Genomic DNA, 17,206 nt, shown 5'->3' on the forward strand with positions numbered 1-17,206 from the left:
AGACATTTCTCCTAAGAAGAAATACAAATGGCCGGTCAGCACATGAAAAGATGCTTAATATCATTTGCTATCAGGGAAATACAAATGAAAACCACTAGGGCGGCTATAATAATTAAACAAGATTTGGTAATGATGTGGGAAAATTGGAACTCATACATACACTGCTGGTGGGAATGTAAAATGGTACAAGTACTTTTTTGTTGTTGTTGTTTTTAACTTTTTTAATTTGAATTCCAGTATAAGTACAAGTACTTTGGAAAAGAATTTGGCAGTTCCTCAAAAGATTGAACATAGTTGTCATGTGACCCACAGTACTCCTAGGTGTATACCCAAGAAACATGAAAATACATCCACACAAAGTTGTACACAAATGCTCATAGCAGCGTATTCATAATAGCTAAAAAGTGGAAACAACCAAGATGCCGATAAATGGCTAAACACATACAGCTGGTGGTGTGTAAATGTGTGTAAAAAGGAATGAAGTTCTGATACATGGTACAACATGGGTAAATTTTGAAAACATGCTAAGTTTTAGGCCTCCAAAGACCAAATTAGTATGATTTCATTTATATGAAACTCCCAGAGTAGTCAAATCAGTAGAAACAGAAAGCAGGTTAGTGGTTGTGTAGGGCTGGGGAATTTGGGAAAATGATGAATGACAGCTGATAGATAGCATTCCGTTTGAGGATGATGAAAATGTTCTGAAATTGTGATGGTCACATAACTCTGAACATACTAAAACCAGTGAATTGTATACTTTAAATGAGTTAATTCTGTTGTGTGAATTATAGTTCAGTAAGTGTTATATTAAATGTAGGTCTTTATAAAAGTGGTACTGTATTTCCTTAATGCTGAGATGTACTTTTAAAAACTTCTGTTTTTTGGGGAGCCTGGCTGGTTTAATTAGAGGAGCATGTGGCTCTTGATCTTGGGATTGTAGTTTAAGCCCCATGTTGGGTGTAGAGATTACTTAAATAAACTTAAAAAAAAATTTTTTTTAAACTTTTCAATGCTTTTTGAAATCAGAATGTGTATTTTAATGTGTATATTTAATGGACTGGTCTTCCTTATAGCCTCAAACTTTGAATCCAAGAAATAGACTAAACTTTAAAGAATTCTGCAACATTCTTACAACTGAAGTTTAGCAATCTTTGGAGGAAATTAATTTTTATTGGTGATGTTACCCCTGGTCCTTCAAAAAATAACCTTAAAAAAAAGAAGGGGGAGGGTATCTGTTAGAGAACTTAGTGCAGTAAATGCAATACCAGACTTCCTGAGCTCCAAAGCCAACTTTGGCTGCTACAGACTTACTCTTTTTGGAATTAATACCATTTTTTTAAGCTCTCATTTATTAATTCCTTCAAGGCTATACATATCCTGCCTCTGGTTGGTTTTGCAAAGAATTCTTGGGCATATTATATTACTCTTACCTTTCAACTAGGAGTCTTATATTTGCATCTGCCATTTAAGAAAGAAGAGTTATTGAAATGTGTATTATTCATTGAACTGATAAGATTCAAAGATAGAATGCTTAAATGAGAAATTCTAGTATTTTTTGTAGCCCAGCAGTTGTACAACAATAACTCATGCACTAAGTCAGAGGAATAGCTCTTGGCCCACAACTATGCTGGAGATCTGCCCCCCTGGTAAAAAAATTCTTTGTCAGTACTTGGGTGCCATTTCCCCTCTGGAAACCAGTTTGCTTGAGAAGAAAAAGGTAGCCCTAATTTAGGAAAGAAAATGGTGGTGGTGCTTATGAGACTTATTTTAGACAAAACTGACTTAGAGGAAAGATGCTGTATTTTAATGATACACATGGATTAGAAGCAGAAAGCTGTCAAGGAACCAAAGCAGCCACTCTCCCATTTCTTTTACTCAGGGGTTTCAGTGTTTTTTATTTGTGGGCTCTAGTAATCTGCTTCACTCAGCATTTTTTTTTTTTAATTTTTATTTATTTGAGGGAGAGCGCACAATCACAAGGGACAGAGAGACAAGCAGACTCCCCGCTGAGCTGGGAGCCTGACGTGGGACTTGATCCCAGGACCCTGGGATCATGACCTGAGCCGAAGGCAGATGCTTAACGACTGAACCACCCAGGTTCCCCTCACTCAACATTTCTAACCTATCTTTAATACCATATGTCTCCTCATAACCCCAGTTTTTACATGCCTCTTATTTGCTGCTCTATGACCTTTCAGGTCAGTTGATTTGAGTTTTCCAATTCTAAGAGAAGAAGGAATCTGATTGGTTCACCCTCTTTTCACCAACCAGGAGGTGTAAGTCATCAAATGTTGGCTAGCCTATGGGGCCTTTGGAAGGTATGCCTGTCCCAGAAGTTGCCAGGTCATGGGCAATTGAGAGATAGTATGGAGCTGTGCGTGAGATAGCTATCTTCACTTGTTTACTATCTCTGGATTCCCCTACTATACGGGATTTAGGTTTCAGGACAGACCTTACCTGGTTACTAAATCTCCTTCACCTAAAACAGCATCTGAAATGTGGGTGGTTGGGTGTTCAAGAAATACTTTAATTCATGCTTGGGCTCAAAATGTGGCCTTGATTTCAGTTGTCTTGAGCTTTAGATGAATGAATGAGCTTATCTAATGACTTGCTAATACAGAGTACCTGTGGTGATAATGCCTTACCAGCCCTCCCCCAATTAGGATATTGTAAATAACCCTGTGTAGTAAGTCCTCAGTGAATATTTATGTAGTGAAAAGAAGTCAAACTTTTCATTTAAAAAAAAAAACAACAAATATGGGGCGCCTACGTGGCTCAGTCAGTTGAATGTCCGATTCTTGATTTCAGCTCAGGTCATGATCCTCAGGGTTGTGGGATTGAGCCCTGCTTCAGGCTCCTGCTCAGCAGGGAGTCTGCTTGAGATTTTCTGGCTCTCTCAAATAAGGGGCGCCTGGGTGACTCAGTGGGTTAAGCGTCTGACTTCAGCTCAGGTCATGATCTCAGGTCCTGGCATCAAGCCTCGAGTGGGGCTCTGTGCTTAGCGGGGAGTCTGCTTCTCCCTCTCCTTTCCCCTCTCAAAATCGTTTTTTAAAAAGTAAATCTTTAGGGGCACCTGGGTGGCTCAGTCGTTAAGCATCTGCCTTCGGCTCGGGTCATGATCCCAGGGTCCTGGGATCGAGCCCTGCATTGGGCTCCCTGCTCCATGGGAAGCCTGCTTCTCCCTCTCCCACTCCCCCTGCTTGTGTTCCCTCTCTCGCTGTGTCTCTCTCTGTCAAATAAATTAATTAAAAAAAAAAAAAATCTTTAAAAAAATAAAAAAAGTAAATCTTTAAAAAAAATAAGCAAATGCCAAACCACCTCCATGTAATCAGTGTTTTTCTTCCATGCAGATCACTCTAGTTTGTATACTTTCTTAACAAAAATGACATATCATTTGTCAGTATCATAGATGGAATGCCGTCTCTTATCCCCTCTATATGTATAATTGTTACCTCTTATGATTTAGGAATTGCATTAATGCTAATCTTTGAGGACTTTGTTTGTTTGGCTGGTTGGTTGTTTAGTTTGGAGTTTTTTTTGGGTCATGATTCACTGAATATCAGAGTTAGAATATGCATTGAGACTGTCCATTCCAAATCGTCCATTTTATGGCCTTAAATTTCAGTCTGGCAAATTCAGAGAAAACATTCCCAGTAGGAGACTGCAGCTGGGGAGGGGGTGGTGCCAGCAGCAGCTTGTGAGGCTGTAAGGAGAAAATCAGAAGAGCTGACTCTTACTTCCTACTGGAGGAAAGGATACAGCTTTTGGTGACAAGCTGCATTCTTTAGCAGTGACTTTATTTTTCCTTTACCACAAACCAGACTTGTACTATTTCCAGCCTCAGCACATTATTTAGGCACTTACCCACTGCATTGTTTTAGTTTCTGAAAATTGTATCATATTCCCTAAATTGGGTTCAACTTTTAATGCACTGCCTTTCAAATAGACATGTTTACACTTTGATATGTTTCTGTCTTTCTTGGCTTGTATACTCCCTAAGATTAGGGCCCATTATATTTTTCACAGCATTTATCATTTTATAGATGCTTCGTAACAAACAACATATATTAAATAATTAAACATTATATATTAACAAACAACTGCTTCAGAGAGTTTTCTCATCAGAAGATCAGACGTTGCTTTTTTGTGACTGACCCCGTCTTCTCTTTGCTCTGCCTCAGCGTATTTTGTAATCCTTTGTTCCTTTTCTGTTCTTCTCCCTCCTGTGATGCTGCATTTCTTATCCTAACACACTTTAATTTTAATTCTTTTTCTTTATTGCAAATGCTTTTTTTTTGGCTTCTCTCTTTTTTTTTTTTTGCATGAAGATGTGGAGAATTAAAGCATTAAGGAGAAAGATAATGTTTAAATTGATATTTGCTTCTTTTATGAAATCCCCCTTTCACAAAATTTAAATTCACAGGGCAAGTATATGTGTCTCCTATCAACATTGAGGAAATGGTAGTTAAGATAATACATTAAAGTCGATGATGGAGATAAGTGGAAGGAGGGCAAGTCAGAGGAATCAGGAAGGATGGTGGTGCCGTTTTAGGAAGGCCTAAATATTGAGTCCCTGTGTTAGTAGGTACTTCACTTATATTTCCTTAGTTATTCCTTACAACACTCTTAAGATAGGTATTCTATTTTTCTGAAGTGGAACTTTAGGCCTGGAGGTACTGAGTAACTTGCCTAGGGTTGCATACCTGGTAAGTGCCAGAGCTGAGATTACATGAGATGTCTGTGTTCTTTCTACTGTACTTCTCTATCATTAACCTATAGTAGGCATATAAATTCTGAGTTTGAGAAGGACTGTGGAAGTAAAGAGATAGTTTGGTTTTGAATGTATTGAAGTTCCTATGAGATAGGTAGGTAGAAATTTAAGAGGCAAGAAACTAGGTATTTTCACTTGGAATGTTGGTTATAGTTTACATTGAGTTTTCTTTTTGGTTTTATTTAATCCACATCATTAGCAGTTTTTTCATAGCATGTTTACAAAATCCTGGTATGAATATATGACATGGATTACAGGAACATGAGTGCTTTGATATAAATCATTCAGTTATCCAGTAATGTTTATCAAATCCCTGTGAGGTACCAGATACTGTGTTTAGTAAATAGTATACATTGGTAAGCAAAATAGACACAGTCCCTGCCCTTATCAGACTTATAGTCCAGTGATGAGGAAATATAATCAAATAATCATGCAGATAATAACCCCTTTTTAGCATAAGTACAAAATACCTCATGAATTATATCATAGAGGTGAGGGCAGCCAAGTGAATCACCCTTGAAGGTGCTAGATTTATGTTAATTAGCAGTTTAGTGATTTAGATTTTCATAAACTGATTCATAGTATTTTTGTAAGCGTCCTTGTACATTGGAAATGAATAATTGGTAAACATTTTCAATAGGTATTGAAAATCTTATTTAGAGTTCACATTTGGGGGAGTGGTGAAAGTAGGTACTATTATCAGTCATTCTTTATAGAATATACTTAGCAAGACAAAAACAACTGTATAATCCCAATATTATGGCATGTACACTAACTTTATTAAGTATTTAACAATTGGCTAGGGGTTCCAGGAAATGTAAAGAAACACGAATGAAAAAAAAACCACTAGAGTAAATTAATGGGTGATTGTTTTTAGCTGTTAGTAGGTAAGATTTTTAATTGACCTTTTATTCATCTGCTTTATTCAGGCAAAATGAATTCTTATTGTGGATCTCAGTCTGGTGGGGAAGACAAACATGCAAATTATAACTAAATGTAAAATTACAACTATGACAAATGCTGTGAAGAAAAGTTACTTGGTGTATAAAAGCCTGTTATAGAGGAGAATGGTTAGTTAGGAAAGGTTTCTGAGATGGTAGAAGTTGAATTGAGCTCTTAAGGAAGAAAAGGCATTATTTAAGCAGAGTAGTGTTGGAGGAAAGTGTTTCACGTAGAGTACAGCAGGTACTGTGACTTCCTATAGGAGAGATCATGGCTCTAAAAAAGGAGCTGAAGGAAAACCAGTGGGGCTAGAAAGCAGTGAGTTGTTAGATCAGGAAGGAGGGCAGGTAGGTAACCAGACTGTTCAGGGCTTTGGAAGTCTTATTAAGGACTTTGGCCTCCATCCTAAGAGCAGTGGGAAGCTATTGAATGAAGGGGTTTTAAGTATGTGTGAGGAGGGCATAGAATAGAGTTGAGCCTGTTTTGAAAGGACTGCTCTAACTTCTGGATAGAGAACAAATTGAGATTTTGCTGGCTAATATTATACACCAGGGACGAAATGGGAACTTAAGAGTATTGGCAATAAATATGAAAATAAACAGATTCTGTCAGTTTTTCAGTAGAAAATTAACTCACTGGAACTTGGTGATATATTACATATGGAAGAGTAAGAGGGAGGGAAGTGCCAAGGATGTCTCTGTCTTACAGAACTAGAAAGATGGTCCTGTCATTCACTGAGATAGGGACGCTTAAAAGAGGACCAGATTTTGGAGGAGGTTCGTTCATTTTGGGACATGTTGAATTAGAGGCACTTTAAGGACATCTGAGTTGGAACTGTCAAGTAGAGCCTGGAATTTAAAAAGGAGATTTAGACTGGAATATAAATTTTTGAATCATTTATATCGAAGTGGTAATTTTCGTTGTCAGCATGGACATAGTTATTAGGTGAAAGGTATAGGACAGGAGAAGAGGCCAGGACAAAATCTGTTGCATTAGTGATTCCAAATGCAGTCACATTCTGAGATACTGGGGATTAGGACTTCAACATAGGAATTTTAGGGGACACCGTTCAGCCCAAAACATCTGTCTTAAAAGTACAGAAAAAGTATGCTAAGTCATGTTCAAAATAATAGTTCCTTCAGGGATCTTTTAAATTTTACTTTGAGAAAAGGAATAAATCACAAGTACTGTGTAACCACCGTTGTCAAAACATACCTTTTTCACAAAGGAGAATTTTTTCCACTAAGAATTTCTAATGAACATGACCAAATAAACTGAAAGCAAAGAAGTCAATGTGGGAACTATCCATCACTCTGAACGTTATCTAGATTGTTCTTCGATTTCATAGGAGGAGTCACAGCACTTAGCATATAGTTGTAATCACAGCTCTGATTTATTATGGCAAAAGAATACAAATCAAAATCAGCAAAGGAAAAAGGAGCACGAGTCCATAGGAAACAGACCCAAGCTTCCAAGAATCTTCTCATAGTGGAGTCACACAGGATACACTTAATTTCCCCAGCATTGAATTGTACCAGTATGTGTGAAGGGTTGTCTACTAGGGGAACCCAAAATACTGAGTAGGCACCCACTGCCTAGGACATACCAAAATTACAGACTCCCAGGAGGGAAGCAGGTGTTCAGCATAAATCATATTGTTTACACAGTGTTTAGGTACAGTGAGCCATCAAGTAGGAAATGGTGAGAACTGTCCCAGAATCCAAATCTTTTAAAAATTGCTGTTTTTTATCCATGTCTTATCGTCCATTCAGTGTCTTCTAGCTGGCATTAGAAGTAAGATTCCATTTTGCCACAAATACCATTGGATCTCTAGTCTGTAAACAATAACTCATACAACAAGCCATTTTAACAAGTATGATGGAAATTCAAATTAGGTGTATGTGTTAAACCGAATGGTGAGGCCATATCCATCTTTAAAATATTAGCAGTTCTTAGTCATTTCCTTCCCTCTATGGCTTTCAGAAAAGTTGTATGTAAATTGAAATTAGAATGTTGAGTCATTTTAAATACCTCGATGGTGCTTAGAAGGTTCCTTTGGTTTAACAAAAAATACCAAAGAAAATACATCCATAATATGTGTAATTAAAAGATAGGGTTTTTATTTTTAATATGTATTAATATGTTTCTTAAAGTAGGGCTTTCCTTTTCTGTTCTTTCTTCTCTGTACACATGAGCTGGAAGACCAAGGAAATATAGCCTCTTAAAGTACATGCTTAGAGATTATTACCTTTAAAACAATTTAAAACAATTCTTTGTTTGTAGTAGGTATGTTCAAGGATTTTGGAGACCCTTATTACCAATAGTCTTATACCCGTTTTTCCAGTGTGACTTCATATGTGTGTCATCCTGTGCCACGCTAGTCAGCTGGACTGGGACTGAGAATCAGGAGGGTAGCCTAGCCTGGAAGTGGTAATCCAAGGGTTGAAAAACACTGACCTGGCAGAGGTCATAACAGAGGTCAAAGAAATCATATTCAGGGACAAGCCAGAGATCCAGGGACAATAGCTGTTAGCTTAAAGTCTGCAAACCAGAGTCACTGATGATGGGGAGAAAACAAATGGTTAGAATAACTTGGAAATGTTGACATATTTATAAAGCTCTTTATTGTTATCTTATGATTGCATCATCACCCTCTAAAGTGGTGCTTTTTTTTTTTAATTTTTTTTTTTTTTTTAATTTGAGAGAGAGAATGAAGAGAAAGAGAGCATGGGGGTGGGGGTGAGAGGGAGAAGCAGACTCCCCGCTGAGCAGCGAGCCTGATGCGGGACTCGATCCTGGGACTCCAGGATCATGACCTGAGCCGAAGGCAGTTGCTTAACCAACTGAGCCACCCAGGTGCCCCTAAAGTGGTGCTTTTATCTTTATTCAGCGATATTAAGAGACTGCTAAAGATATTAACAGTGACCATAGTAAGTAACAGACTCCAGTCTTATAATTTTTTAGATTAAAAATCCCATGTTCTTGGATAGCAGTGTTTTAAAAACTGTGTTCCATTGATTTCTGTGATTCTGCAAACATGCCCCTGGTAGGGGGGTGGAATGGGGATCCTCATCCCTCCTAGGTCACATTCCATTCCAGCCCCATTCCACTATTGTGGCTCAGTTTTAAATATTGTAATTATAAATGAGATAGTTCTGATGCTCAAAAAACCCACTGGATTAGTAGGCCATGTTACCTTTTTACACCAGGTAAAGAAAGTGATACCAGAGAACAGAAATCCCCAAGTGAGCATAAGGAGAAACTGTCCTCTAGTAGTAGCAGAATTTGACCTCTCAACCTTAGTAAGAACTACCTGATATAACCTACCTCAGGAGTTTCAATCAGAGGACAGACAGGAAGTTATGATAAGACTTTGGAGTTTATTTTTCTATCAGTTATAGAATCTATTTTACAGGGGCAATTTAGGATGGATTTGATATTCTTTGAAATTCTTAAATTGTAGAAGTCACGGAAATTATAAAACCTTTATCACAGATGATAAACCCTTATAGAACCATTTATGAAATATGCCTTATTTTGTGGTTTTCTTAAAATGTCATTTCAGTGTACTATTCTTCAAAGTAATGTAAATGGACACAAGCCAGATCATTTAACTTGCAGAGTCTCCTTGCTATCTGGCAACCAGGAATGCTATAGTAGAAATTACTGATTTAAAAAAAGGAGACCGGGACGCCTGGGTGGCTCAGTCGTTAAGCATCTGCCTTCGGCTCAGGTCATGATCCCAGCATCCTGGGATCGAGCCCCGCATCGGGCTCCCTGCTCCGTGGGAAGCCTGCTTCTCCCTTTCCCACTCCCCCTGCTTGTGTTCCCTCTCTCGCTGTGTCTCTCTGTCAAATAAATAAATAAAATTTAAAAAAAATAAAATAAAATAAAAAATAAAAATAAAATAAAATAAATTAAAAAAGGAGACCAAGGGGCACCTGGGTGGCTGGGTCATTAAGTGTCTGCCTTCGACTCAGGTCATGATCCCAGGGTCCTGGGATCGAGCCCTGCATCGGGCTCCCTGCTCAGCAGGAAGCCTGCTTCTCACTCTCCCTCTCCCTCTTCCTCTCCCGCTCCCCCTGCTTGTGTTCCCTCTCTCGCTGTCTCTCTCTGTCAAATAAATAAAATCTTTAATAAATAAATAAATAAATAAAAGGGAGACCAAAATTCTGATTGTAATATTGTCAGTAATTACATGACTGTAGGCAGGTTTAGGCCTATAAAATGAGAGAGTTGGTCTTGGATGAATTCTAAGATTCATTTTTGAAAACTTTCACATACCTCTGCATAGTCCAATCCATTTCTTTTTCAAAACTAAATTTTGTTTCAGTTTCAGCTTTTAGGTATAATTGACATGTAAAATTATAAATCAAATCCATTTCTTAAATATTGGGATGTTCCATAGTCATATAATAGTAGAGCTGCAATAATAGCTAACATTTAATGAACTTTTTAAAGATTTATTTGAGAGAGTATGATGAGGGGTGGGGGAGCAGAGGGAGAGGGACAAGCAGACTTCCACGACTCTGAACCAAAATCAAGAGTCGGACACTTAACTGACTGGGCCACCCAGGCGCCCCTTAATGAGCTTTTTTTATGTGTACTTGTACCAGGGACAACACTTGCACTTCCCATTTTATTCTTACAGTCGTCCTAGTACGTTACACATGAAGAAACTGAGTCTCAGAGGTTAAAAAAACATGGTGAGGGGGGTCTTTTTTAATTTATTTATTTAGAGTAGGTTCAACATGGAGCTCGAACTCACCACCCCAAGATCAAGGGCCATATGCTCTACCAACTGAGCCAGCCAGGTGCCATTTGTACAGGGTCTTAAAGCTAGTAAGTTGCAGAGTTTTTTGACTCAACCATGAAACTTCTACATTGAAAGTTTGCCTATAGTTAAAACCTTGAAGAGGTATTTAAACCAAAGATGGCAACAGTCATATATAATCATGAATGACTAAGGGGTAATATAACTTTTATATGCACTGTAAAGCCTGCTCAACAGTTATTTTTCTAGTGCATAAACTAGGGTTTTAATATACATGTTGCATGTAACAGATTCTGAATTTGAGCTACAAACTGAAAATTTTTGTATGTACAAAGCTCCTTTAAAAGGAAATATGCATTTAAAAAATGTTTATAAAGCAAAAATTGCCTGTGCTCATAGTGCTATAAATACACAGGGCTGAAAGAAGGCTTCCAAGCTGTACTAGAGAAATACAGTCAGTTTGGTATTTAACTTTTCTGGAAAAGCTAGAATTGACAGTCTTTTTTTCATTTGACTGCGCAGGTTAACTGAAGTTTCACTGTATTCTGTATAATATTCCTATTTCTCGTATAGGTAGACAACACCTACGTAGTTAAGCTGAGGCTAGAGACTGTCAGTATTGGGTGGTAGGGAGGAGGATTGGGGAAGGCTTCATTTCATGTCAACAACCTGCTGGACAAGGTATAATTTGGACCGGGGACTGCAGGGAAAGGTAGGAGGAATAGCAAGAGCAAAGGCAGTAAGATGGAAAAGCATGGAACTTAGAGGAAATAGCTAGTTTGCCGGCAACAATAGATAATAGCTCTTTGAATGCAATGTTAATAGTTGTAATACCTATACTCATTTAACTTCTTGCCACTTCAAGGTTGACTATTCCTCATTTAAGCCTTATAGCAACCCTATAAGGTAGAATCTAATCCAGATGGGTTAAATAGCTTAAACAAGGTTACTCTGTTAAGTGGTAGAGAAGTGACCTGAGCCAAGGTTATCTGGATCCAAGAGCCACGGTGTCATCTTTCTATGTAATGTGCACTAAATGAATATTTATTTAGATACAACATAGAGTTATGATAAGCACTCACATGATGAGGTAGAAGTATGAAAGTACTTAAGTAACCATTAATGATTCGATGTTGGAAATTCAGAAGACATGAGACTTTTAACTACTGGCATTTTATTTGTACTAGAGGATATACTCTTATTTGATAAAGGATTTACTGGGTTTTGAGATTTTTAATTAAACATTTGTTCTAAATCTCAGAAAAGGGGGTGCCTGAGTGGCTCAGTCGGTTAAACGTCTGCTTTCAGCTCAGTGATCCCAGGGTCCTGGGATCGAGCCCCGCATCGGGCTCCCTGCTCAGCAGGAAGCCTGCTTCTCCCTCTCCCACTCCCCCTGCTTGTGTTCCTGCTCTCGCTGTCTCTGTCTCTGTCAAATAAATAAATAAAATCTTAAAAAAAAAAAGTCTCAGAAAAGAAATATTTAAAGTACTTTCTTGAGGGTATTTATTTATTGTGTTTAAATTCAGTTAATTAACATAGTGTATTAGTTTCAGAGGTAGAGATCAGTGATTCATCAGTCTTACATAATACCAAGTGCTCATTACATCACATGCCCTCCTTAACGTCCATCACCTAGTTACCCCACCCACTTTCCCCCCTCCCCACTAGCAACATGGTGTTTGCTTCCTATGATTAAGAATCTCTTATGGTTTGTCTCCCTCCCTGATTAAGTCTGTTTTTTCCCCCTCCCTTCCCCTATGATCCTGTTTTGTTTTTTTTAATTTCAGAATTTTTTAATTTATTTTCAGTTAGCCAACATAATAGTACCTCATTAGTTTTTGATGTAGTGTTCAGCAATTCATTAGTTGCATATAACACCCAGTGCTCATCACTCTGTTTTCTTAAATTCCACATATGAGTGAGATCATATAATTGTCTTTCTCTGATTGTCTTATTTCACTTAGCATAATACCCTCTAGTTTCATCCATGTTGTTGCAAATGGCAAGATTTCGGTTTTTTGATGGCTGAGCAGTATTCCATTGTGTATATATAGGAATCTTTAAAGTCTAATGTTCTGCCTTTAATAAACTCTACTGTCAGAAAAGGAGTGTTTACAAATAAGGCTATTTTAAAGGGACATAGTGGCATGTTAGGAGACATTGTGGAAAAGTCTCATTTTCCTTGAATTAAATATTCAGTATCTGAGCCTAATTTATATGTATCTGAGACTTTCTCCTAAAGCTTCTCTTTGGAAAAGATACTTACCCTTGAGCCCTTATAAAGTTTCTCATTATGGGTGCTCTCAATTTTCGACTACAAAAGCCATTAGTTCAAAGCAGCTTCAGTTGATGTTCTGGATGATTATGGAGGTTATTTACATCCCCTAAAAACTTATGTTTTCCATTTGGGAGAAAGGGTGGCCTCCTCTGGCTCAGTTGTCATATCCAAATATGTATCCAAAAGCTTAAAAGGAATTTTACAAAAAGTTTATTGCAATAATACCCAGCCTTTCTAAATAAATTTTAAGGTTGTCTGTATGGGGAAAAAAGTTTACAAATAAGAGTCTATAGTGATCAGTTTTAATGTAAATAATGGTATACTGAGACTATAAAGCTCCATTGAATACAGAATACAGCCTACAGAGAATATTGAATACAGTCCATTTTATTAATTATTATGTATTGTTCCTGATATATAAATAGATGAATTACTGTATTTGTATATCAGGAACAATATATTCATGTGGAAATACTTCAAACAACATTCCTTGTGAGTTTTTCAGTGAAGATTGTGTTTTTCTTTTTTTTTTTTTTAAAGATTTTTATTTATTTGAGAGAGAGAGAGCAAGCATGAGTTGGGGGGGCAGAGGGAAAGGGGGAAGCAGTCTCCCCGCTGAGCAGGGAACCCTATGCAGGGCTTGATCCCGGATCCTGGGATCATGACCTGAGCTGAAGGCAGACGCTTAACCCACTGAGCCACCCAGACGCCCCTGTTTTTATATTTTAAAACTTGGTCAGGTATGCTAAAGTTAAGGCAGAGTAAAACAATCTCATACTACTGCACACTAGCCCAGCCTACCTCTCCAAGGTCACCTCTCACCCACTAAGCAAAAAAAAAAAAAAAAGAGACAAGGAAAACATTACCCCCAGAAAGCAGATGTTTAAAAAATAATCATTTTCTCTTTTTTAAAATTTAGGAACAAGTTCCAGTTCCGGTCTATCATCCAACACCTAGCCAGACTCGCCTAGCAACTCAGCTGACTGAAGAGGAACAAATTAGGATAGCTCAAAGAATAGGCCTTATACAACATCTGCCTAAAGGAGTTTATGACCCTGGAAGGGATGGATCAGAAAAAAAGATCCGGGAGTAAGTTTTAATAAATGTATACATGTTTCAAAGGTCTATCTCCAGAGATTTGCTTTTGAAAAATATTCTCCTGCATTTTAGAAGTTGGATATTTAATATAATCAGTTCATGCAACAGAACATATCTGAGATACAGCAATTAAGAATTTTCATTGAAAAAAAAAGTTAAGAAATCATGTGAATTCTGACCATTTTATATGTTGTCTGTGTCCATTTGGATGACAGTTGATGTCAGTTAAAAATATTCACCTGCATGAGTGTGCTGGTGGCCCTGTCAGCTGGGAAAGCAATTTGGCAATAGACCTTCTCAGGTCTATATCCTTTGAGACAGAGATCTATCCTAAAATGTGTATCTCACTCCAACTCCTGACACTTTATACACAAAGATATTCACCTTGGTTTTATTTAGAGGAGAACTATAGTTAAGTAGATTGTGGCATAGGAATACTCTGGTAGATTATGCAGCCATTAAAATTAAGGAGTTTTAGTGATAATGAGGAAAATCTTATACCTATTTTTAATTTGAGGAATAATTTTATTAAGACTGAGTTGAGTATCAAATTTTACTTCTGGGAAGTTTTTGTCCTAAGAGCTCATTGTCTGAGAATCCCTAATGAGGACATTCTCCTTTTAGGTTGAGAATGGTCTTGCCAACAAAGACATAATCTAATTTACTATGTTGATGCTTGGCTATTTGAGCCATAGCACCATTTAGTGCTAGTACTTAAGATAATAACTTGTCCTGAATACTAACTTCTGAAATACTACAGCATTGGGTTGCTTCTTAAACCTGTAGAATTCAGTGAACTTGAAACTACGGTTAATAAAGAGATCTTCAGCTACAGCAGCCCAGTAAGTAAACTGAAATTAGTGGTGGTTTTTACATAACATTTTCTCTTAAGAGAAATATATATAGTTATTATATTACTATAAACATATATAGTTATTACATATAGTTATTAAAATGAAAACTATTTTACTCCTGGGCTTACACTAAAAACTGAGTTCACGTAAAGTTAATCTGATGGCTTCCTACCTGAAGCATCACATTCTTCGGGTGTCTTCTATAATAGGTAGATGTTTTGTATGCACAGTTCTAGGAATGGACTTGATCCCCATGTGGTCCATTTCTCTTTGTTCTGTTGATAGCTCTCAAACTCACGCAAATTTCCAGGGGATCGAAATAAGAGATTGTCGGTGGATTAATGCTCATTAGGAAAAAAATCAGTTTGCATGCTTTGGTGGTAGGATAACAGGCGAGCCATTTTCATCTGTTCAGATTAACATAGTCTTTGGAATGGGATTTTAAAGAGTATTCTAGATATATCACTTCTCTAAAACTGCTTTCTGATTTCTCTCCCTCACCCCCAACAGGTGTGTTATCTGTATGATGGACTTTGTTTATGGGGACCCGATTCGATTTCTGCCGTGCATGCACATCTATCACCTGGACTGTATAGATGACTGGTTGATGAGATCCTTCACGTGCCCCTCTTGCATGGAGCCAGTTGATGCAGCACTGCTTTCGTCCTACGAGACTAATTGAGCCAGGGTCTCTGGTCTGACTACAAGTGAACCATCATTTTTGGTGGTTTTGATCTTTTGTCACTGAGCCCAAAGAGCCAGGGATTAGGAATTAAGATCATGCACAAAAGTTTCCTAAAAATTCCTGAATGGCTGCAGATGTTGGGGAAAAAATACGTGATATTTTAGAAACTTAGGGGGAAAAGTAGGATGGTATTTTTATGTAAAGCCTTGACCCAGTGTTTAAAAATATAATTGTATTTAGATCTTGTTATGCTCCAGTACATAGGAATTGTGTAAAGTGTTACAGCAGCTGTATATGTTTAAATTGTGTGTGTTGAAGATTAGGAAAAAGATAGTGGTTGTTTTTCCTAAATGAAATAACTCTCTTTTTCCCCCCACCCAAATTCTTTTCTGAAGTTGCTGGCATTTGGGTCAAGGTTTTATTAAAAGCTACATTTTATAACACTGGCACAAAAAAAGTAGTTTTAAGCTTGTTTGCACAGTTCTTTTTTTCCATTGGAAATGGAATTCATTGCCTTAGGTCTTTTTAAATACTGTATTATCGTTGGGGCTGGCTCTATGCTTGAAAACCAGTTTATTTATAACCTGTTATAAGTGCTATATCTGTTTGCAGTTAGGAAATGCAGAATTCAAAGTGATCTCCTAGCTTGTAAGCAAACTGAGATGCACTATCCCTTTTCTATAAAAACTGAGTTAATGTCAAAAAACAACTCTAGTAAAGTGGGGTTTACTATTACCCTTTCCCATGTGTTTTATCTAATTATTTTGGTTGTTAATATGGTAATAATTAAAAGTCAAGGTAAATTTTAAATACTAAGATTTCTGATTTATTGAGCTTGAATTATGCCACCATGCTTATGTAAAATGAAAGTGGCACCATGGTGAAACTGAGAAAAGTTGCTCAGTTGTAATAGCTTTGATTTATTCTTGTGACCTCCTTCCCTTATTGTCTTGAACCATAGCAAAAGGATACTGCATCTCTTATTATTGTAGTGCTGAGGTTATTGAAGTTACATAAAACACATCTCAGTCTCTGTTTCTTGGAAAGTCCTGCTGGCTGACAAGTCTAAGCAGGGAGAATTAAGATAAACGTATTTCATGTTTTGCACACAAATGCAGAATTTGTATAACCACATGACTTCATAGTTGTGATCTCAAAGAGGGAATTTCTCTATCTTTTTCATTGTAAGAGCACTCTGAATCTCTAAGCTTCTGAAGTGTTAGAGGTAGAGATGGTCTAGTAAAGATGTAGTTTGTAATGTTTTATCCATTTAGCATGTGTTTATTTTTCCTTATGTACTCAAAGGTGACTTATTTGTTCAGCTCAATGATATTACAGCTAAGAATCGTTCATTAGCAAAAGAGAAGCAATCTCAATCTAACATCAGAAATGTTTCTTATTTTATATTGAGTTGAATATTTGACTCTAACACTTTTCTACATACAAAACACAATTATCTTGAGGGTTCTTCATAATTGCATTGTAGAGGAATTCAGTATGTCATAAATACTTCTAAAGATTTGACATTAGACTGTGGTATCCATATGTTGGTTAATTTTCTTATGAGCCCCATGATGGAAAGACTTAAAGATGAATTTGAGAAAAATTGAAAATTAGATTATCAGGTTCTGTTAAATTGTTACATGTATCTTGCTTAAGTTTTCATTCATTAATTTATATCCACCCAATTACATAAAGCAAATTTGGAGGAAAACCTGAAGTTGTGCAATATTTTCAGTGGTATTACTTTTTTTTATCCTTGTGTTTTCTACTTAATACATGATGTCTGTGTCATCAAGTATTA

At 37.1% G+C, this 17,206-nt stretch overlaps 1 protein-coding gene across 1 annotated transcript in view; it reads left to right on the top strand.

The window, feature by feature from the left end:
* The window catches only part of RNF11 (ring finger protein 11), a 38,455-nt gene extending 21,333 nt beyond the window's left edge, over positions 1-17,122 (top strand). The window contains exons 2-3 of the mRNA XM_006732068.3: positions 13,685-13,854; positions 15,228-17,122. Of these exons, the coding sequence (XP_006732131.1) occupies positions 13,685-13,854; positions 15,228-15,399 (342 nt within the window). The 3' untranslated portion in view covers positions 15,400-17,122. The remainder of the gene's footprint in view (positions 1-13,684; positions 13,855-15,227) is intronic.
* The last annotated feature ends 84 nt before the right edge of the window (positions 17,123-17,206 follow it).

Source organism: Leptonychotes weddellii, chromosome 4 (assembly GCF_054177405.1).
Source record: "Leptonychotes weddellii isolate Sample4059 chromosome 4, ASM5417740v2, whole genome shotgun sequence".
Taxonomy (NCBI): domain Eukaryota; kingdom Metazoa; phylum Chordata; class Mammalia; order Carnivora; family Phocidae; genus Leptonychotes; species Leptonychotes weddellii.